Genomic DNA, 24,184 nt, shown 5'->3' on the forward strand with positions numbered 1-24,184 from the left:
CAGATGGCTGCGCTACTGCTGTTGTTGCCGATACTGAATGTGGGCGCTGTAGTGGGGGAACCCAGCTGCTCGCTGCCGCCTGCCTCTGGCGAGGAGATCCACATCCCCACAGTGAGTTTATACCGATCTACTGCCACTTAACATAGGTTTATTATATTTCCAAAGAAACAACCAGGAGTATGACAAACTACTTTTATGTGAACCACAATGGCTTACTTTTTCACAAGTATCATCGAAACATCATAACTAACTCATTCTTGCATTTGATGGTATCATATTTATTTATTTACATGGTTTACGCCCACATTGGAGCACTAAAATCAAACATAATACAACAGAGTCTACAATCATTAAGTTTAGGTCATAGCAGTCAGCAATTTCTGCGTTTCCCAAAACTTCTTCATTCACTGTGATCTGGCTGGTCGTTCTTCTGCAGATATGACATGCTTCTTCCGTTCTGATTGTTTGAATGTCAGCCGTGTGTATTTGTTCTTCAGAAGCAGTTTCTCTTCTCTGTGTTGAATTTGGTGTGTGGTGATGTTCAGTTCATTCAGATCACTTTGCACTTCTTTAAACCAGATGTTTTTGGTTTTACTGTTCCAGAAGTAGTCAAAAACTTGCTTCAGGATTGTAGTATTTGGTAGGCTAGATACGTCGCCCAAAAATACAATCCCTCTTTTCCGCATTGTATCAATAATGGATTCACTTTCTTTATACACTACTGAATTGGGTAAAAGTCTCCACTGCCCATTAACTTGATGTTTCTTACTGATAATTGTTCGGAGTATTCTTCCATCAACTTTTTGCAATTTGTCAGTTGTTGCTTGAGTATTTAGTCTGAATAGTGTTTCAGTTGCAGATGAATGGCTTATTTCAATAGTGGAACAAGTCCATTTTAGTTCATTATGAGATACAGAGTCCTAAAGTTAAACGAGCGCTGAAAAATCTGCAGTTGAGATACCATAATTATTCAAGCATATGGCTTCCTGCTAGAGATGAATCTTTCTTTCCGTTTGTTTGGCTCATTAATTTCAGAAGAATTATCGGCAGAAAAGTGGAGGTAATGGACTTGTACCACTATTTAAATAAGCCATTCATACGTTGCTTCCGGTTTAACGACTGAGGAGTAATGTCGAAATTTAGCATTTATTGAGAGAGATCGTTTTTTGTAGGTTGGCCACGTGGTTCTCTGCGCTAGCTGAAGTTTTAATGCTCTACTATCTATTCATGCTCTTTCATTAACATTCCAGGTAATAATGTCACCAAGATATTTAAACTTTTTTACTACTTTAATTTTTTAATCCTACCTTAGCCGTCAATCGTTCTAGTTGTTCTATCTGAACTTTTGCTTCACCAATATTGTTTGCTAACAGCGCCAAATCATCTGCAAATGCAAGGCAGTTAAGTCGAATCTTTCGTCCAATCTTAACAGATGGTGGGCATATCTTGTTCCATTCACGCATGATTTTCTCCAGAACACAATTGAACAATAATGGAGACAATCCATCGCCTTGTCGAAGGCCAGTATGAATCTCAAAAGGTTCAGAGAATTCATTTCTGAACCTTACTCTAGCTTTAGTATCGCGAAGGGTGACTGTAACGAGGTTGACAAGTTTCTGATGTAAACCAAATTCTTTAAGAATTGATATTAGAGATTCACGATGGATACTACTGTAGGCTTCTTTGAAATCGACAAACGTGATGAATAGTTTCTTGTCCCTGACCCTTTGATGTTTCATAATCCATTTGAGACTAATAATTTGATCAGGACTGATTCGTCCCGGACAAAAGTCTCCTTGATATTCGCCTGGCTCACCATCAAGGTGTTCATGAACTCTGGAATACAGAACCTTGGAAGAAAATGTATAAGTAACATCCAGCAAGGATAAACCCCTATAATTATTTGGATCCAATTTATCTCCTTTTTTGTGTAGTGGATGGGTTATTGAAACATTCCATTCCTCTGCTAACTTCTCGGTATTACAAATGTCAGTAAGATGTTTGCGTAAGTTCAGAGTAATTTGTGCATTTGCATATTTCCAAAGTTCTGCCACTAGCTGGTTCTTACCTGCTACTTTATAATGTGAGTTAATCGCTGCTTTTACTTCATCTGGATGTGGTGGTATAACTCTTTCTAAATGCGTTTTGTTTCTTGGATAGGGTTCAAATTCCAAATGATGTCCAGGTTCCGCGCTATTTAGTAACTGTTTGAAATATTTAGCCAATATCATTGAATTGTCATAATTGTTATATGCTACCTTTCCGTTCGTATCCTTCATCTCAGAGTAGGTAGAGTGTATTTCGACTAGTACTGTTCGAATGTCTGATAGTAATCTCTTTTCTTGTGGCTATTGTAAGCATCCTCGATAGGTTTTAGCGAGTCCTTGTGAAATTGCCTTTTGACCCTTCTAATTTCTTTGGTGGTTGATCGTCTAGCATTTATTAATTCCACCCTGGAGCTTTCAGTTCTCTTTTGTTGGTCATTTAACCAGGCCTTATGTCTACGTTGAATCGCTACATCGCATTCCTCATTCCACCAAGCATGTCTCTTGCGTTTCCGTACAGGAGCTACTTCTTCAGCCAAGGCTTTTAATCGATTGACAGTGGCTTTTAGTTGTCACTTTAAGGTAATCTTGATCTTTCGTAGTATATCTGATTATTAATAATATAACTAGAATCATATGTTCTCTTTGTATCTAACTTTTGAGGTTTGCTTTTTCTTTTAGGTGTCAGTTTGATTTTGATTTTTGAAATGTAGTGGTCTGAATCAACATTGACGCCACGCAGCACTTTAACATTATAGATATTCATCAGTGAATGCGGATATGGAGACACTTGGGCACGTGGTCAGCACACCGCTCTCCTGGCCGTAGTCAGCTTTCGTGGCCAGAGCCACTACTTCTCAGAAGAGTATCTTCTCAATTGGTCTGACAGGGGCTGAATGCACCACACGTCCCTATAGCGCTCGGAGGAGGAGGAGATTAGTGTTTAACGTCCCGTCGGCAACGAGGTCATTAGAGACGGAGCGCAAGCTCGGGTGAGGGAAGGATGGGGAAGGAAATCGGCCGTGCCCTTTCAAAGGAACCATCCCGGCATTTGCCTGAAGCTATTTAGGGAAATCACGGGAAACCTATATCAGGATGGCCGGAGACGGGATTGAACCGTCTTCCTCCCGAATGCGAGTCCAGTGTGCTAACCACTGCGCCACCTCGCTCGGTATAGCGCTCGGCAGACCCAGAGAGTTACCCATCCAAGAGCTAGGCAAGCCCGACAGCGCTTAACTTCGGTGATCTGACCAGAAAAGGTGTTACCACTGCGGCTGGACAGTTGCCGTTTTTAACGTTACTATTATCTGTTCGTTTTTAGTTAGTCTGTTATTAATGTCGGACGTGAGGCGTGACAGTTTTATGTAGGACACCCTGTAGATCGCAGTCAGTAGAGACAGTGTGCAGGTGACACACAATTTCGAGGCGTTCCTAATGATCTGTGTCATTTCTACTGTGTAGATTAGATTAGATTAGTACTTGTTCCATAGATCATGAATACGACACTTCGTAACGATGTGGAACGTGTCAGGTTAATAAAATATGTCTATACAAGATATTACATTAGACAAAATATTACATGACACTCAATATTTTTAATTTTTTAAATTTTTTTTTTTTGTGGGGTTGGGAAATTACCCACTTAATATATCCAAAAATTCATCTAATGATCAGAAGGAGTTGCCATTAAGATTTTTTTTAAATTTCCTTTTAAATACTATATGGCTATCTGTCAGACATTTGATGCTATTAGGTAAGTGACCAAAGACTGTTGTGGCAGCATAATTTACCCCCTTCTGAACCAAAGTTAGATTTAACCTTGAGTAGTGAAGATCATCCTTTCTGCTAGTGTTGTAGCCATGTACACTGCTATTACTTTTGAGTTCGTTCGGACTGTTAATAACAAATTTCATAGGTGAATATATATATTGTGAGGCTACAGTGATGATTTCTAGCTCTTTAAATAAGTGTCTGTAAGATGATCTTGGATGAGCTCCAACAATTATTCTGATTACAGGCTTTTGTGCAATTAACACTCTTTCATTCAATGATGAGTTACCCCAGAATATGATGCCATACGAAAGCAGAGAATGAAAATAGGTGTGGTAAGCTAATTTACTCAGATGTATACCGCCAAAATTTGCAATGACCCTAATAGCATAAGTAGGTGAACTCAAACGTTGCAGCAGATCCTCAGTGTGTTTTTTCCAGTTCAACCCCTCATCAATGCATACACCTAGAAATTTTGAGTATTCTACCTTAGCTACCGATTTCTGATCGAAGTCTATATTTATTAATGGGGTCATTCCATTTACTGTGTGGAACTGTATATACTGTGTTTTGTCAAAGTTTAATGAGAGCCCATCTGCAGAGAACCACTTAATGATTTTCTGAAAAACATCGGTTAGAATTTCACCAGTTAATTCTTGTCCGTCGGGTGTGATAGCTGTACTTGTATCACCGGCAAAAAGTACCAGCTTTGCATCTTAGTGAATATAGAATGGCAAGTCATTAATATATATTAAGAACAGCAGAGGACCCAAGACCGAACCTTGCGGTACCCCATTCCTGATTGTTCCCCAGTTTGAGAAATCACCAGTTTTTTGTATATTATGTGAACTGCTTATTTCAACTTTCTGCACTCTTCCAGTTAGCTATGATTGAAACCATTTGTGCGTTGTCCCATTCACACCACAGTACTTGAGCTTATCTAGAAGTATTCCATGATTTACACAAGCAAAAGCCTTCGAGAGATCACAAAAAATCCCAACGGGTGACTTCTGGTTACTCAGAGCATTTAATATTTCGTTAGTGAAAGTATATATAGCATTTTCCGTTGAAAAACCTTTCTGGAAACCAAACTGACATTTTGTTAAAACTTTATTTTTACAAAGGTGTGAAGGTACTCTACAATACATTACTTTTTCAAGAATTTTGGATAAGGTAGTCAGAAGAGAAGTTTGGCGGTTGCTGTTAACATCAGATGTATCGACTTTTTTATGCAGTGGTATAACAATGGCATACTTCAGTCTATCTGGGAAAATACCCGGCTTAAGAGAGCTATTACATATGTGGCTAAGAATCCCGCTTATCTCTTGGGAACAAGCTTTTATTATCCTGCTAGAAATTCCATCAATTCCATGTGAACTTTTATTCTTGAGAGAGTTTATTATCTTCCTAATTTCAGAAGGAGCTGTGGGTAATTAATCTGGTGTAGAATTTAGAAAATTCTGTCTGCATGGAAAGGCTGACTATATCTAACCTTCTCACCTGTCTGTTAATGTTGACGTATCGATTTCTATTACGTAAGTAAATTACGAAACATGCCAGTGAGATTGACAATTGCAGCTGCATGTGGTCTGGTTTCTGCCACTCGATCCACCCCACTGACGCCACAGCATTGCAACAACTCCCCTGCCTAACGTGTCCTACAAGAGTTCTGAAGTTGTGCTCCAGCTGGTTGCACATGTACAAGCTTTGAATGAAAATATGGGCCTGGAAGAGGTTGTTTGGCCTGAAATAAGTACCCAACGCATTTAGTGCAAATAGATAATGCTGTTGAGCCCCCGTGTCTTCCAACTGAGATGATGTACATCAGCATCAGTTTCAAATCTGAGGTAAATCTACGTCACACGTGATTTACAGAGACCTTTACAGAAGCCATTATTTCATAGTAATCATATCCCCCTCATCACTTTGACTAAGTAGCAACCCTAGTTGGATATAATACTAAATTAGTGCCCATGCAGCATATTTCTCGTGAGGTGCCAGGTTAGCGCTGATACTGCTTAGCATCTAGCCCACAAGATTCTCCGATGACCAAGTGTGATTATGTACCACAACCCTGAGGATATACACAGTAAGGCAATAAGTGTATCCCTACTTGCCAGTACGAGTGTGAGAGAGGGTATAATAGCCTGACATAAGCTCTTACTCACTTGTTGCCCTACCTCTGATAATTTGAGGAGCAATTTGTCTCATATTAAATGTATTTTTATGGGCAAACTATTTATTTGCTTCCACTCTGCCAGGCCAGGGGCGACCCATTCTGTTTTTGCTTTTAGTTTTGACTTAAGTATTCTTACGCCTTTCTTCTATAACTTTTACCCACGTCTTTCTTCCCTCTCTGGGACCTGAATCCAGCCACTGTAGTTGATTCGCGTTTCCTGTGCCCGAGTCTTATAATTTTCATCTACATCTACAAACATACTCCGCAATCCACCATACGGTGCGTGGCGGAGGGTACCTCGTACCACAACTAGCATCTCCTCTCCCTGTTCCACTCCCAAACAGGACGAGGGAAAAATGACCGCCTATATGCCTCTGTCCGAGCCCTAATCTCTCTTATCTTATCTTTGTGGTCTTTCCGCGAAATGTAAGTTGGCGGCAGTAAAATCGTTCTGCAGTCAGCCTCAAATGCTGGTTCTCTAAATTTCCTCAGTAGCAATTCACGAAAAGAACGCCTCCTTTCCTCTAGAGACTCCAACCCGAGTTCCTGAAGCATTTCCGTAACACTCGAGTGATGATCAAACTTACCAGTAACAAATCTAGCAGCCCGCCTCTGAATTGCTTCTATGTCCTCCCTCAATCCGACCTGATAGGGATCCCAAACGCTCGAGCAGTACTCAAGAATAGGTCGTATTAGTGTTTTACAAGCGGTCTCCTTTACAGATGAACCACATCTTCCCAAAATTCTACCAATGAACCGAAGACGACTATCCACCTTCCCCACAACTGCCATTACATGCTTGTCCCTCTTCATATCTCTCTGGAATGTTACGCCCAAATATTTAATCGACGTGACTGTGTCAAGCGCTACACTACTAATGGAGTATTCAAATATTACAGGATTCTTTTTCCTATTCATCTTCATTAATTTACATTTATCTGTATTTAGAGTTAGCTGCCATTCCTTACACCAATCACAAATCCTGTCCAAGTCATCTTTTATCCTCCTACATTCACTCAACGACGACACCTTCCCGAACGCCACAGCATCATCAGATAAACAACCGCACATTGCTATCCACCCTATCCAAAAGCTCATTGACAATGGTCAACATGGCTCCAATCACCTCCCCAGTTTTGATGCGCTGTTCAGCTAAAAATTGTATAACACTCGAACATAATGTCGACTTTAAATGCTGCTTGCACCAGTAAATTTCAGCCACATATTTTACGATCTCTTCTACAAGAAGTTTCACTTTTCGTTAACTTAATAGATTACATACAGTTACGTTTGTAAATGAGTGTGGGCATGGCAGTAATATGTCACTGCCACGTCTCAACTGATGTGAGCAGCAAAATTAAGTAACCTCGCAAAAACGATCAGTTCACTACACGTACCAAAAGCGACTACACTGTGAATAGTTTTCTACATATACTTGAACTCGATGTGTTATGAACTTGAAGTAATCCATTTCCTTGAAGAACGTTATGAATGTAACGTGTGAGTGTGTCAACATTTTACGATGGCTTCACTCCTCTGCAGGATAGGAGGAACTGGTACTTGCAGTTTCAGTATGAAGAGCCACACATCCAGCGACTGGGCTGCTATGTCCTCACTCATTCAGCTGCAGAAAACCCATATGAAATCAACATCAACGGCAGTTTCAGCAGGCAGCCTGAGTAAGTACGCAGTTATTACAGTGCCATATGTGAGGCATCGTTATAACACGCCACCAGTTTCATCATTTCTTTCATATTTAGGGTGAACAGCGTAAGATGAATCACGTCTCGCTTTTGTGAACGTTTTAAGAGATCGAAACAAGGCTTTGGGGAAATAATAATATGTGGTATAGTTAATACTCTTAACTATTGTATCAAGCGAGATATTGAAGAAGACAGGTTCTTTTTAATGAAATGATGTACACTTTTACGGTATTTGAAAGCTTTTGAAAAGTTCTTCTTCAGTATCTCTTCATAAGTCATCTTACCTACCCATCTAATCTTCAGCATTCTTCTGTAGTACCAAATTGCAAAAGCTTCATTCCAATGCACTTCAAAAAAATAGCTCCAGAAAAGATTTATTAACACTTAGATTCTATTTTAACACATTTCTGTTTTTTGCAAACAGTCTTTCTACATTTTATATCGGCAGTTATGTTGCTTCCCAGTCTTTCTACATTTTATATCGGCAGTTATGTTGCTTCCCATATGTGTCTCATTCCCCAATCTAATTCCCTCAGCTTGGGCCTTCATGGCCTGTTCAGGTGGAGTTTATCTCCCTCAGCTTTGCCTGATTTTCGATTACAGTCCACCACTTTTTTTTCTTTTTTTACTTTTGTTGACGTTCATCTTATAATCTGTTTTCGAGGTACTACTATTTCTGTTCAGCTCCTCTACCAAGAACCTTTGCCATCTCTGACAGAATTACGATGTCATAAGCAAACTTGAGTATTAATTTCTTCTCCATTAACTTTATTTGTTATTTAGTTATCGTTCGGCAATACATACACGAAGACTACAAAGCTACTACATATCAACATTGAAACAGAGCTTTCCAGCATAAAGTAACTCAAATGACAACAGCTATTTACTGATACAAAATTCCTATGTTTATTTTATCGCACCACTCTTCCCTGGCAGAGAATCTTCGAGAGGACCCTTCCAGGCACGTGCGGGACATGTTGAAATAACATGAAAAACTGCATTTTCGCATCACAGTCATAAGATAGAGATCATTCCAAATTTCCTGAGGCTGGTCAAATCCAGTGGGTTTCTTTGGCTTACTGGGCAGTTTCTGACGCTGTGGTGGACAGTTTTGTTCCCAGTAGTGTTTCCATTCATCGATGGCATTGAATTCAGTGTCTGGATGTGATAACAATGGAATGTCTTGATCTTAATCCTTTTCGCTCCGTAGGGAATACATCATTCTATACTGGAAGGTTGAGGTTATCAGCAGTCTTCTGGCATGCACGTAGTAGCGCGTTTTTCGTCTGATATCCGGAAACGGAATGTGGATCAAGACAGGTAACCATTACGTGGAATTAGATAATGTTGACTCATTAACAATATGCATAGCTTCGTTAAGTTGTACGTCTATCTTTCCTCGTATGGGCTATTATGCCAGGAAGACGCACAGTAGGCCTACTCTGTTGTTGAGTATACCTATGAAACCTCGTAATTAAGGAAGACAGGACTGGGTTACGATTGTGGACGTGGCTTGAATCAATTCCTGTTGGTTTGCTTAACAATATCACTCATTTATTTTAATAAATAATTTTTGAACACAAACCAATGAGGTCGCAATTAGACTTTTAAGGCAAGTAACCACAACCATGGCTGAAGGCCTTTAACGCCAGAATGGCAATTATTTAAAATTTAACAAATACATAAAATACAGTAGCCAATAATTTCTTAGACAAGACAATGTGGTCGCCATCAGAATTTTAAAGCAAGTAACCACAATCATGACCGAAGACCTTTAACGCCGAACATGGCAATTATTAAAAAATTTAGCAAACATGCATAAAATACAGAAAGCAAATAATTTTCGAAAACAACCCAATGTGGTCGTAAACAGAAATTTAAGGCAAGTAAGCACAGTCACGGCTGATAGGCCTTTAACGCCAGAATGGCAATTATAAAATACTTAACAAATATACTGTGAAATGGCGAATGGCATAGCAAAGTTGATTAATAAAATACAAACCATAAATCACCAAACAGGTGATACAAATGATGGAAACTTAATAATACAATAGTAAAACAAAACACAAGGGCCAGTGACAGACGGTGCTCCAAGAATCGACCTCTGAATAGGTCACACCAAAAACACTTTCGCGAGCGAAGAGAAAGGCAGCCAAGAGTTGCACTCAGATCACAAGATGGTAACTCGGACTAGTGGCAGTCTAACGAGCGAATAATGATAATCTTGGTGAGGCTACCTGACATCCAACAAAACAAATGCAAGATGTAAAATTACGTCAAAGCCAGAACCAGCGGTCTGGGCTCCGCCCACAGAATACTGTGCTTAGAGTGTCCGGAACAAGAAGGAATGACTACCACTAAGGCAGAAGAACACCACCCGACTTACAATCCAGAAGCCGTCAAACTTACACGCACCAGACAGCGGCGGCAAGGCGAGGAAATGCACTCAACTTAAACATGCAGGATCCGATTTCGACGAGGTCGTGCACCCTTGCGACCACTGCCTTTCGATCCGGCAGTCCACACACACCGCCAGCGGAACTGGCGTGTTGTCGCTCTGCGCGGACCCCGCTGCTCCTGCGTCCCCAACCGAACTCCTCACTCACACCACAGGGGAAAAGAGCGAGGTCGCCCCAAAGATAGGGCAGCAGAACTACATATCGATTAGCGCCGCTGCTGCCACTAGAGGAAAGGCAACGCTTACGAATCCGAGTGGCGGCAGTGAACACGAGAAGAAGACAAACAACGCAACCATGCCAACTAAACGATACGGTCTGGCGGAAGCTTACACACGGTACCAACGCGAGCCGCTGTACGGCTTAACCTATCAAACTACCGATATCCAAGGAGTCTCTCCTGATGATCCCCAAGTAGTGCCACAGAGTTTATGGAGGATGTTGTTTCTGCTACTGAGCTTGATAGATGTTCGTCCCTTAACTTAAATTCCCTTTCAAAATTTCTTCTTGGTTATTTGAACACCTATAACTCTGTCTCAGTCCCTCGTCAACAACTACTTCCCTCCCATGTCATTCGAATCTGCAGTCTGGCTGCTTTCTCTCTACATATTTTGTCCCTCCATTTTGAGAATTTCAAAGAGTGTATTTCGTTCAACATTGTCACAAGTTCGCACAAAGTATACAAATGCTATAAACGTAGATTTGCGTTTCTTCAAATAAAATCTTCTTCAAATAAATCTTCAAATCAATCTTCTTCAAATAAATCGTGAAATCAGTATTGCCTCCTCATGGATAGTAAAGGTAAATAAGGAATCGATGAAGTTGTTCCACAGCCTAACAGAAAACGACATGTAAGCTTGCAGACATCTGCAGAGTGGAGAAGTGTGAACACATCTGACAGCGACCGCTACGTGTCGGACGTATTCGGGAAGTCCGCAAGCTGGCTATATTACTTTTATTTCATTTTCACATTTGTCGAGTACGAAACCAAGTGCTTTGTAACTGATGTCAGCGATCACAATGATACATTTGTATTAAACAGATTAGAATGCTGGGACTTATTCTATGATCCTATTGTCATTTGTTACGTCAGTTTATGTTGCAAGAAGAAATACTATTAAGGGGTACCGCCACTGTAGCTGCCTGAAAAAAGCGTATTCTTGACAGTAAATTTTGGGCGGAAGGAAAGGTGATACAGAAATATTACTTGGGATAGTAATTGAACACATATTTAAGTATATAAAATATGCATCGGAAATTATTACAAAATGGTGACATTGCAGCAATTCTCCCTAGACATGTTGAATTTGAGGCGATTCACGGCGCGCACGATAACTGGCGCCAATTTGGAAAAGGAAAAAAAAACTTAAAAATCTATGTAATCTGAATGCGTGTAGCTAGTCAACCGCATAGGAAGCTTTAGAAACACTGATTTCTGGGTAATTGGTGAGTGTTGGAATAAAGTAGTTCAGTTTTCACAAAAAGGGCAGGCATTTGTTAAAATATATTATTTAAAACAACTCATCAAAAATCCCCTAGGTGGTCCAGTTTGAAATGTTATTACAAAGTCGAGGATAAGTTTTCAATTTAAAAAATTGAAAATTGTTGGAGTTATGTTGCGAGCCCTTTATAAAAATCATATTTCGGTAAAAACGCGTTTGAAGTTTTGAAATGTGTTATACGAGGGTAAATCAATTATTAACGCAAAGTAGTTATAAAATTTTATTGTATTCAAATAGGAAACTTACAAGAACATCATTTTTCGACATAGTCTCCATGCGTTTCAACGCACTTGGTCCATCGTTGTACAAGCTTTCTGATGCCCTCGGTTGAGCTGCGAGCCAGGAATGCACCGCTACATTCACTGATTCGTCCGAGGCAAAACGACGGCCCCTTAATGTCTGTTTGAGTGGACCAAACAAGCGATAGTTAGAGGGGGCAAGATCGGGAGTACATGGAGTATGATCCAGTATTTCAAATTTGAGTTTCTGCAGCGTTTGAGCAGTGCGGGCAGCAGTATGTGGACGGGCATTGTCGTGCAACAACACAACACCTTTTGACAGCAATCCTCGGCATTTGCTTCGAACTGCAGGCTTTAGCCTATCAGTAAGCATCTCACTGTAACGTACACTGTTTATTGCTGTGCCCCTTTCCCCATAATGTTCCAGTACTAGGCCTTGTGCGTCCCAAAAAACCGAAAGCATCAGTTTTCCTGCGGACGGTTGGGTCTTGAACTTTTTCTTGTATGGCGAATTTGGATGTTTTCATTCCACACTCTGCCGTTTACTCTCCGGCTCGTAATGATGGACCCATGTTTCGTCACCAGTAATGAACCTAAGTTGTCCCCTTCATTACCATAGCGATCTAAATGTTTTTGCAGATGTCCAAGCGCATTTGTTTATGCAAATGTGTAAGTTGTTTTGGGACCCACCTTACACAAAATTTATGATACCCAAGTCTGTTGTGGATGATTTCGTAGGCAGAACCGTGTCTAATTTGCGGACGATGTGCCACTTCGTCATTAGTTAATCGTCTGTCTAAGAGAATCATTTAACCTGAACGCACAATAGTTTCTTCATTTGTGGTGGTAAACGGTCGTCCAGCTCCTTCATTGTGTGTAAGACTTGTGCGACCATTTCGGAATTTTTCAATCCTTTCGAAGACACTCTGTCGCGGCAAAACACTGTTCCCGTACTGTACTGAAAGTCTTCTATGAATTTCGGTCCCTGATACGCCTTCCGACCACAAAAAACGGATCACTGAACGTTGATCTTCTTTGGTGCAAATAGACAGCGGGGCACCTATGATTAACAGCACGACAACAATAACGAAACTAACATAGCAGCTTGACAATTTCAAAGATATAACAACAAATAAACAAACCATGTGTAATCAAAGTAAACGACAATACTACCAAAATAAACAAAATAACAATTGACTTACCCTCGTAGATATGAACAAATGAAAAAATTCTACTTTTGGAAAACTTTTACCATTCATCTTCTATCCGAGGACTAGCCTGTAATACTGCTATCGTTACGAACGACATCAAATCCACTAGTTCATCATAGAACGATTAAAATAACGGTTGTGCAATCCCATAAACGCACAAAACATTACAATCCCGCTTAGCCCAACTCATCGCAGGCACATTGCTAGGATGATTCGACGGTTGATTTCATATGCGTTCAGGACAAACTTACTGCTTGGTATAACAACTTCTGGGCAGTTTGTACACGCAATAATTGTTGTGAAGCCGAAGCTCGAGGACTTCGTTCTAGCAACGTGATGTCTGCATTTCTCGTTTTCATTTCACGTGTTGGGAAATAAAAGACAAAACGCTAAGAAAATTTCTAATCCTATAGCTCAAAACGTAATTCACCTCAAAATCCTGGTCGATGTCTTTCAGTTTCGTAACAGAAGCACTGACTCCTTCCGAACTGCTCTCAGCCTCATAACTATTCTCTGAACGCTTTGATGATATACTGTTACGATGGCGCATTGTTTTCGTACCTCTTCTGCTCGAGTAGACTTTCTTGCCAATCATTCTTACTTGAAAGACAAACCTGTATACTATTCGATCACAAATACACTATCAAAAGCAATACACTCAAAAATCAAAACTGGATGCGAAAGAATTGTCTTTTTGTACACCTACTGACGCTTGCTAACGGCAAGCTAACCTATTAGAGGAGTGAAATGCATGCAACTAAACCTACATATTGCAGGGGGTATCCAATTGGCGCAAATAGGCCTTTTCTGGTCATCAAAGGCGCTAGAGGAGGAGCTCGGAATTCCATACAATATTTTTTTCAGGAATTGGAGTTACCTCATGTTTTAGAAGGTACACAGAATATTTTCAGGCAATAAAAATGATTTTTCGAAAATCATACAGTGGTGTTACCGGTTAATGAATGATCGCATCATTCTCTGGCGAGAATCAAGGAAGACACAGACAACTAGACAACGTGATAATGTTTGTTACCGCATATCCAAAAAAAGCAGCAAAACTAATGGGCAGGAGCGTAAATTCAAAGAGGACATGCAATATTCAAAACTGTGTAAAATACTACAGGAACAAGTGAGGAAAATTACGTAAGATGACGCAGATAAAGAAAATGTAAATCTTGACACGATTAGAGTAAGAAGATTTTCAAAAAAAAAAGTCGACTGTTCCTTTCGGTTAAGGAAAGTGATTTATGATTGGACAGTTGGAATACGCAACTGTTTTTTGTGTAAATGAGATGACGGTAGTGTCCCAGTTTGCAACATGTAGTTATATTGGAACAATGTTTTTGAGATCACAATAACTTGAACATTAACAATATTACACACTTAACACATGTGTATTGCTTCACTGAAATACAACTTATAATGTCTTAATTATTTTTATTTTATTTTAGTTTCCCTGTGTCAGCTAAAGTAGCATTCAAAGGAAATCTAGTGGTGAAAGCATATGCAGGTAAATGTAAGTATGGATTAAAATGTTATTCTTATTGAATTAGAAGTTATACACAAAAAATCTTATTTTTTATTATGCTAGAGGTTAATGTGCACACATTGTACATAACGGCAAAATTCAGTCATTGTACATCGATCAAAGATGCAATAAACGAATTGTCTACAGCTTCTTGAAGTCAGATAACAGTTTTCTCGTATGTAATGAGCTTTTCAAAACTAAAATCTTTGAGTACACCAATATTATTAAATTTCATTCCACAAACATTTCTTTGTTGTAATTCGCAATCTGCATAGACATCTTCTGTTACTGAATAGACACAGGATGGAAATAAAGTGCACTGCGACAGAGTAATTATGTAGTCGGGAGAGGAGAGAAATTTTTTGTGAACAAATCAGTCTGTAGCTCAATTTTTCATACTCTTCTGGGAAATGATGGATACTATCATATTTCCAAGGTTTCCTATATGTCAATAATAATATAACTTCTACAAAAAATCGTCATAATTTAAATAAAAGGTAAGCTACTATGAGAAACTGTCGGTAAAATCATATGTTAGCATTAACATTCATGTGAATCTCTGTGTTTATATTCTGTTCATGATTTTCATTTCAGGGGACAAAGAGTTTAGTGGAGAGTACAATTTGGTGTATGTAGACAAAGACATTGCTATTGATCAGTTCTGCTACTTGGGACAAGGTGAGTCTACATGTTAAAAATTTCTGAGATGAAAACCTCTGCCTTTTGAGTTTTCTTATTTTCAGAGAAACTAAATTAATTTAAAAATACACATACCTGTGGTTATTCAGATCGCATCTTAGGACCTCTATCTTTAAAAAAGACAGAAATATTCTCTTTGAAAATGAAATAACAGCAATGTCAAACTTTGCTGAATGAGGAATTTCTTTAGTCTGCACATGTAACATGCATCAGAGATGCATAGTCGAGATGAAGCAAAAAATTCCATTTCCATCAATTAGCTATACAATTTGCCAGAAGTAAATTATTTTCAAGCTAAGCATAGCTAATTAAGAAAAGCTGTCTCGAATGGAAATATTTACTCATATCTGATTTCACTTGATGGATTTGTTATGATATCCATGTTGGACAATTAATTCACATTACTGATTTTGTTGACTACAGTTTATTAACTTAACCATGGATATTGTATGAAACAGGCTCATTAAAATAATTTATTTACTGTTTGACATTTGAGATTCATCATAACCAAAGGACAAAAAGGAGAACATGAAGGCATGTTATGGAAGTTTATTCTAGTTTTTTCATTTGCACAAAACTTTTCTATTTTCAATGGCAGCTACGATAATGATGGTTTCACCATACAATGTGTGTTAACAGATTGCTTTGAATTGCTTATTTCATATTATGAATCTATTTCACATGACCAGATTACAGTCATCACACCCCTTCTAACATCTAACTAGATACCCTCAGTAAGCTAATATTACAACATATATAGTGCATGAGCATATTAATCATTACAATATGCTCAGTTAATTTATCAGTACACGATAATCATAATACATATAATTATGAATTATATGAAGCTGACATTCTAATTAACACTTCATTAACTAAATTTCCATTACATTTGCGACTTTACTGGTGTGAGTTGCTACCTAACATCACCAAATTTTCATCCAGCAGAGAAACCCTATTGGAATGTACAAGAGTTATGTACACTTAACAAAAATGTCTTTGGGCAATGCATGGGGCTGTTTGAAGTATTGCCTCAATATCATCATAGTGTTGACCTGAGCACAGTCTGTTTTCATGCCCAGCAATCAAATTCACTGCACATACAGATTTACCTTGTGATCTTTTAGTCTACACTGGCTAAGAATCAACTAGCTACGGAAATTTGAACAAAAATGACATAAAACCGTAATAAAAATGATGACAAGGTTTGTTATGTTTTTGAATAATTGATGTAGGCAGCACCAGAGAATTTATATTGAATGCACTAATGCTTTATTAAGCTACACTAACAATTTAAGTCGTGGTAATACAAATATGTGTTTCTGTATGACATAAAATTATAGTAATAATCACATGCAGTATAGACTGAATGATTCCTGTTTAAAGTGGTAGTAGATCACCAGATATAAATTAAACATCACTATTTCATGAAAAACAGATTTCCATTGCGTTAAACTACTCACAGATAACTATCTAGCTCACATATAAATGAAGTGGACTGTGGTGCTGAAATCAAAAGTCGCATAAGCATGAGTAGATTCAAACAAACTAATCACTAACAATTCACAATGCTGTTCAAAGCTACCGATTGCCAGTCACTCAAAAATAGTTAAGAGTTCCAACTGCTTCATGGAATAAGTTTCATCCAGCGCAAAATTCCTCTTAAGTGCAAATGAATATTAAAGTGTTCACATGACCACTTGCAACCTCAAGGCAATGTAACGGATAAGTGTCAACTACTGTCTGTGGCTTGACTGTAAAATCGTAGTCAACACAAATGCCAATGCAACCAGAAGGCTTAGGCAACAAAACGAGAAGACTGGCCCACTGACTAGCTTGAATGGGAGCACATACACCATTATCTTGCAATTCTTTCAATTCACTGGCTACTTTGTCTCGTAAAGCAATTGGAACAGGGTGGGCACGAAAAAACTTCAACTGTGCATTATCTGTCAATGCAACATGTGCTACGAAGTTATTTGCTTTTCCCATTCCTTATGAGAATAGTTCAGGAAATTCTTTAAACAAGCAAGCGACACTGTCTTTTGATGCAAATATAGAGATTGACAGTACATTGCCATGGATACTAAGGCCAAACAAATCAAAGCAATCTAAAACGAAAATGTTCTCACTGTCTCTTGATTTCTACACAGTAAAATTCACTGTCCTAGTATGAGATTTGTAAGTGGCAGGCAAACTACACTGTCCAAGCACTGGAATTTCCTGTCAGGTTGTAAGCAGTGAGGTGCTTGCTAAATTTAGAAAGACTTGATGAGTTTAACTGTTAATATGTGGCACAATCAAGCGAAGTTATTGAGGCACTTGCATCTAACTGAAAGTTCAGAAATTCTAACCACACTGATACCTCTCCAACATACAAGTTACCTTCATGACCATTAACCACAGAGTGGCCATCTTAAAAGAAGTGTCGCCATCAGAACAACAGTGTCCTTTGTCTAATAGTTTATGCACAATCAATTAAAGATGAAATTTGATTGTACAGACACACAATATAAACGACAAAGAAGTTGTTGTTAACACCTGATCAACAGCACAGACATCCCAATCAGTAGCAGTGTCTCTTTGTACTCTATTCAATGATTGTATCAGATATGACATTTATAGCAGCACTTTAAACTAACAAGTGCATTTATTTTAAGCGACATTTGATTAACTAAATAAGAATGCACTTAATAAACTATTTGTATTATACGTTATTACATAGGGAAATGTGCAATGAATGTCATTCTCCTTTCACTTTCTGTGTCAGTGTGGAGGATACCTTGCTCTGACACATTTAAATAAGTAAAAATAAATAAAACATATTATAATTCCGTAAATAAAGTATATACAGATGTGACTTTCAGTGCTGATATCATTCAACCACTAGTACCAAGCAAGGTGGCGCAGTGGAATCACATTCGGAAACACGATGCTTCAAACACACGTCAGACCATCCTGATTTAGGCTTTCCGTGATTTCCCTAAATCGCTTCATGCGAATGTCAGTATGGTTCCTTGAAAGGCCATGATCGACTTCCTCCCCCATCTGTCACTAAGCCAATGGTAGCGATGACTTCGCTATTTAGTCCACTCCTTCGAATCAACCAAGCAACATCTTGTTTGTAAAGATCCTATGAATCATTCAACAGTTATTCATTTTAAAGGTTTTAGCTTTTTATAACATACAGGGTATTAAGATCTCATTTTATGCACATCAGTGCCATGATCACACTGATGCGATTATTTTTGCGATGTCACGAATCTGAGAATTACGACTTAATTTTGAAATTAGTCTTAGCGTTCATTATCGCTCATTTCACAACAGTATACTTAGTTCCCGAGCCACCAAACCTAACCGACTATCCCCACTGCCAGTAGTAGGGAAATTACAGCTTCCACTCCCTGGCTTACCCGGCCCAGGTCAGGGTGGTGTGCCCCAGTTCACTTTGGCTCACCACAGCCTAGCCTCGAACCCTCAACCAACCCACTATTTATAATTACATGGTTTCAATAAATTTACCCCGCTGAAAGCTCGCCAGCATTTGCATTATGCGACATCGGTTTCTTCGAATCTGAAAAATCACATCAAGCAAAGATATGTCCTCAGTGCAGAAGGAATAAAATTTGTTGAAATAAATTGACTGACCTGGAGAAAAGTAAGCATGCAGAAGAGCAAGAGAGCAAACGCGCTGTTGACCACACAGACGAAGATATAAAAATAATACAGTGCTCTGCAAAACTTAAATACGATATAGATAAGGTGACGCAACATATTAAATACACAGAGGAAATGAATGTAAGTGCGGCAGCATGTTTCCAGGGATCTTAAAATCGTGAATAGAACGTTGGACGTCTGAGTGCGTGAGGATATCGTGATTATAACCCCAAATGGCGCTGCTCCTGCAACACAATGAAGTGAAGTAACGGGAAATGACAGTGTGAGACAATCTGCAAGCAGTAGCAGTACACTGTGGTGATGTTCTCCACTACAACATGGGCCAGAGATAACATCTGGATCCCTTCACAAGGCATTACGATAAACCAAAACAATAAAAAATGGATAACGTAACCGAACGATACCCACATGACGTTTAAACAATTGGAATAATAAAATTGCTCAGGGTTTCCCCAAAATAAGTACAACTATCCAAAAAAAATTGAAATGTGTAACAGACACAATATAAACTATTTTACCTAGGCCAGAGCACCACATACAGGCTTGCTATAATCGTCAGACTCTTACATAAAATCTTTCCCTAAAAATGATACACAGTCTAACAATTGAGTGATAATTTATCGCAAATATTATCAAATACAAGCAATATCGAAGCAGCCTCAAAATACAACATAATGCCCAAATGCTTTCTCAGGATCTCAAAATAATTTTGGCATTGTATTCAGAACGGATTTATAACAGCTACATTAATCTGAAGAAGCAGGGCTTCAAACAGGAGGAAATCAGACCGAGACACAACCCTAGCAGAAAATATGTCAAGGGTTTGTTTCAATTACACGTGCTCGCGTGACCTGGAAAAAGGAGCAATAACATACACAGTTCACTGTGTACAGCACAACTCTACTGAATAAACAACATGCTATAACCAGAAATAGGAATAACAAGACTTAGAATGGGAGCAAATAATCAGTAATCGTCCTAGTATGACTATAAACATACGGACAAATAAATAACTCTGCCTTCCACTATGAACAAACTACCAGTTAACAACTACTTCTGGCAATGGTTTAGGAAAGCATTGTACGACAACAGACACACACAGCTCAATATGCTGCCCCAAATAATGCCTTGCAGGAGCATGCAAGACAGCTCTATGGGAGACAGCACAGGGCGTGCCTAGCTATGACAGTTTGGAAGGGACACTCTTCTTAAAGGCATCCCAATTCACCAATGCTACTCAGGCATGCGGGCGAATCAATTCAGTCCACTCATTCGGCGGTGCCTCCAGGTTCCTTGTCATGTTGCCCTTCAGTGCTCTACTACCCGGCTCTTTCCTTTTTGGCCAGCTGGTGTCACACGCTGCCTCGCACTGGTCCTCGTACCACGGTACACTGAAAGACAACACCCCCAAGGAGTCACACTGTCATGGTCGCAGCCGTGCTGGAGTGGATTTTCAAATTGCTGCATCTGAGTGATATCTTATGGCGACACATTATCCATATCTGATTTGTCTGATCTTTACTTGTGGGTTTCAAAAATTTTTGTGGTCCATGCCATGAAAGGAGACAGTTGTCAGAGTACGACAACAACGACTGCATCTCATTACCTGCGATCAGTGCACTGCTAACTGCTATTGTATGTCGACAATAGTGCAACAAAGGAAGTGTCAACACAGCATGCTATTTTTTTCAGATTTCTTCCCCCTTTCCCATCCCTCCTTGATTTATGATCTCCATCCTCATCTTCCCTCACCCCCCTGCCCTCGCCCTCTCCCATCCCCCATCTCCTCTAGGCTAATTGCCTTGAATATAAATTTTGGGAAATTTAATAATGGGGGTTTGGTGTCGTCTTGGTGGTTGGAGACAGGGGAACAGACTGCATGATTGCCAGATTTTTCCAAAAGAGAGGAGCTATGATGCCACATGGCAATTAAGATGGCAGAAGGTCATTGAAACATCAACATGGCGACTGGTCAGATGATGATGCCTTACATGTCATCACTTGCTACTGATGATTCCCACACCTCCCCCTACCCCTCTTCTCAAGATAAAACAGATCCTGCACTTCGCAGCACATTTTCTTGTCATCACATGACAATATTTCTGCTCCATGTTTATCAATGGCAAACAGTCACTATCTGTATTTTAACGGGGTGAAGGTTCAAAATATGAAGCTGAACGAGGACCGCCAAGCAGACTGAAATTAGAGTTTTAAATAATAAAAAATCGACACAGGTGATGTACAGTGTATATTTCAGTGGGAAGAGACACAGTAGGCTGATAGGAGAGTGTGTGCCTTCTTCTACCATGATGCGTGTACCATTTTTTAAGTTAGGTTTTTTGCTTTGCGTAATGTTTCATACTTTGTATACCATTCCATATTTTAGACACTTGCTCGTTGTCCCCTCTCTTACATTTCTTACATGCCATTCCATATTTTAGACACTTGTTCCTTGACTCTCTCTCACATTTGTTACACCTCTGCGTTTATAGAGTATCATAAGGTATACATATTCCCCGTGAACGTCTATGGCACACTGTGGTATATGTAATTTTTCGCATCTGAATAGAAAACTGCGAAAATGCAGTCAACAAGCACTGCCAATGGATGACTAAAATGCGATTCTAATTCTGAGCTGTCACATATTTTTAATCTGTCATGAAGTTTCGTAAAAGTGTATAGTCTGCTAAAGATCGAGAGATTCATTCTGTGTCTGAAGCATTATGCAAGGGCGGGCAAAGTGAAACTGGCTTAAAATTACGCGCCAAACACCACCCTGACATTGAGCAACAGTTGCTCAATGTAGTGACCGGGATTTTCTGGTGCATAACGGCGCTTGTTCAGTGAGTTATGTTAGCCGGACAGACTGAATCAGGTGGTCTCCGAAGAAATGAAAAATTGCGTACTGGAATGTTCCAATATCTCTTCGCTGAAAAAGCTCAAGCAGAATTAATCACGTCCAGGTAAGTTTGGAAGCTGTAGGTTATGTACAGTAGTAACCTTTAAATGTAAAGATGCAATTTCTCTATGTAATATACTGAAAAGACGAACTTTTAATACTCATTTTCAGAAATAACCAGAGTTCCGTTTTTTTTTTGTTTTTTTTGTTGTTTTTTTTTTTTTTTTTTTTTTTTACTTCTCCGTCACTAGAGCCGGGTTTCCTGGTGTTTTTAATCATTAATCATTTCGAATAATTTTCTAACTATCTCTTCGCTGTACTTATGATGTTATGTCAGAAAAATATAACACACTTCCCAGATCAATTATACTTGCCAGCCTGTAAATAGTTTAAGCATACGTAAACAAAGTACACGTCCTCATGTTAGTGACAATGTGAGAACATGTCTTACTGCTGTTAAGTCGTATAACTGAAATATTTGTTGCAGAAATGTCCCAAATCTTCACCACTGAGAAGAAACCCAGTGCTGAGCTGCTCGAGCGAATCTGGAAGATCGTTGACGAACACCCTGAAGTAGAAAAATCATTATTCAAGGAAGTAATATGCTAATACAATATCTGTTAACAAATAAAAATTAACGTAAATAAATTCTTAGATTTCTAATCTCTGTTTCCTTCCGCTGTGTTGCCTTCTACTGAGTAATAACTGTGCACCCAAAGGAACCAGCAAAAATCAGTCTTTACTTATATACTTCAAAGAGGGTTATGTGTAGATCGCTACTAATAATGAAATAAATCTCTTACGCTAGAAACAAGAAACACACAGTTTTAAAGTGACGCCTAGAACCGATGAGTTGGAATACTACATTGTTATTAAATGATACTCCAGTTACTTTTCCATAACTCTGGTATATAAGGAGACATGCGAAAGGAGATCAATAAGTTGGGTTAATTATTATAGGATAACGAGACAGTCAGCAAATCTATGTCAGTTATGGCAACATCCTGAACACTTCTACAACCCTGTGTGGCATTAAGATATTTTAGATGAAATCTGCACCTAATCGCTTTCAATTAACTAGCTGTACCTTACTGATTTTTTCTTGTACAGCTCAACCTACGTAGTAAACGACTGTATCTCCTACATCGCTGAATTTCACCAAAGTGTTTCACCCTGTCTCTCCTCCTGCATACACTTTACGAAAATCAAATTTCCTGGGACACTGAGATACTACCGTTAGGCAGCTAAAAATAATGCAAATCGAAGGAGAATTTCGATCAGCACAAGAAAACAGAAGGGGTGGAGCCTGATGGAGTTCTCCTGGAGTATGTTTGTCACGAACACCTACAATCAGAACTACAAGAGAAGAAGATTTACAAGAAAATACTTGAAGACCAAAGTATATATCACTTAGAATAAGTCATAGTTAAAGAAAGATTTAGATAGTAAATATTGGACTGCAAAGCATGATTTGGATATGCATTCAGATCATAGCCTTGGACTTCAGCAACATGTAATTGGGTGAGATGAAGTACACACCCTCCAAACTGTTTCCATCGAACAACTGAAGAAGACGCAAAGGAATAAATGCGAAACTTATCAGACGACCAGTCTGAAAAGTGAAGTTTCAATCAGGTGACCATCGAAATATGCAGCATAATAAAATAAGCTCTTGAAGAGTTACTAGGTAAAGAGCAGATATCGTTCACCAAAGAAACCACAGAATTAAGTTTGAGCTTTCTTTTGGTAGAGGAAGGAAGAATACTAGAAGGTTCGAAGCTCAGAAAGCCGTTATTGTGGTTGTATTCACATGGAAATAAAATGACTGTCAGACGGCAGAAGTATTTTCAAGTGAACGCTTAAGTTATTTCTGTTTAACAATTCTTATATCATAGAGTAATTCTTGAAAATAAATAAGTAGTCAGTTATAAAGCAGTAGCTGTCCAGTATGTAGTCATACAAATACGTTTTAATTGTCTGAGAAATTGTTATTCATATGACACGTTTCGCGCCATAATGTTCTTCTTGAATATGATGCATGGAACTAAATAAAATCAAAACTAAACGAAAAAACCCTACGCTTTTAAATCGATTGCAGTGTTACAATTTATGAGAATGGGTGTAAAGTTAAGTGATAGACGAGTAATTTACAATATTTACAAAAACTAAGTGAAAACAATAGATTGGTATTTCTACACTCCTGGAAATTGAAATAAGAACACCGTGAATTCATTGTCCCAGGAAGGGGAAACTTTATTGACACATTCCTGGGGTC

The 24,184-nt window shown here is 38.9% G+C and overlaps 1 protein-coding gene across 1 annotated transcript in view; it reads left to right on the top strand.

Moving 5' to 3' along the window:
- Positions 1-22,529, top strand: part of LOC124623178 — a 43,949-nt gene extending 21,420 nt beyond the window's left edge. The window contains exons 2-5 of the mRNA XM_047148982.1: positions 7,537-7,673; positions 14,557-14,615; positions 15,228-15,311; positions 22,397-22,529. Coding sequence (XP_047004938.1) covers positions 7,537-7,673; positions 14,557-14,615; positions 15,228-15,311; positions 22,397-22,518 — 402 coding nt within the window. The 3' untranslated portion in view covers positions 22,519-22,529. The remainder of the gene's footprint in view (positions 1-7,536; positions 7,674-14,556; positions 14,616-15,227; positions 15,312-22,396) is intronic.
- The last annotated feature ends 1,655 nt before the right edge of the window (positions 22,530-24,184 follow it).

Source organism: Schistocerca americana, chromosome 7, assembly GCF_021461395.2.
Source record: "Schistocerca americana isolate TAMUIC-IGC-003095 chromosome 7, iqSchAmer2.1, whole genome shotgun sequence".
Taxonomy (NCBI): Eukaryota; Metazoa; Arthropoda; class Insecta; order Orthoptera; family Acrididae; genus Schistocerca; species Schistocerca americana.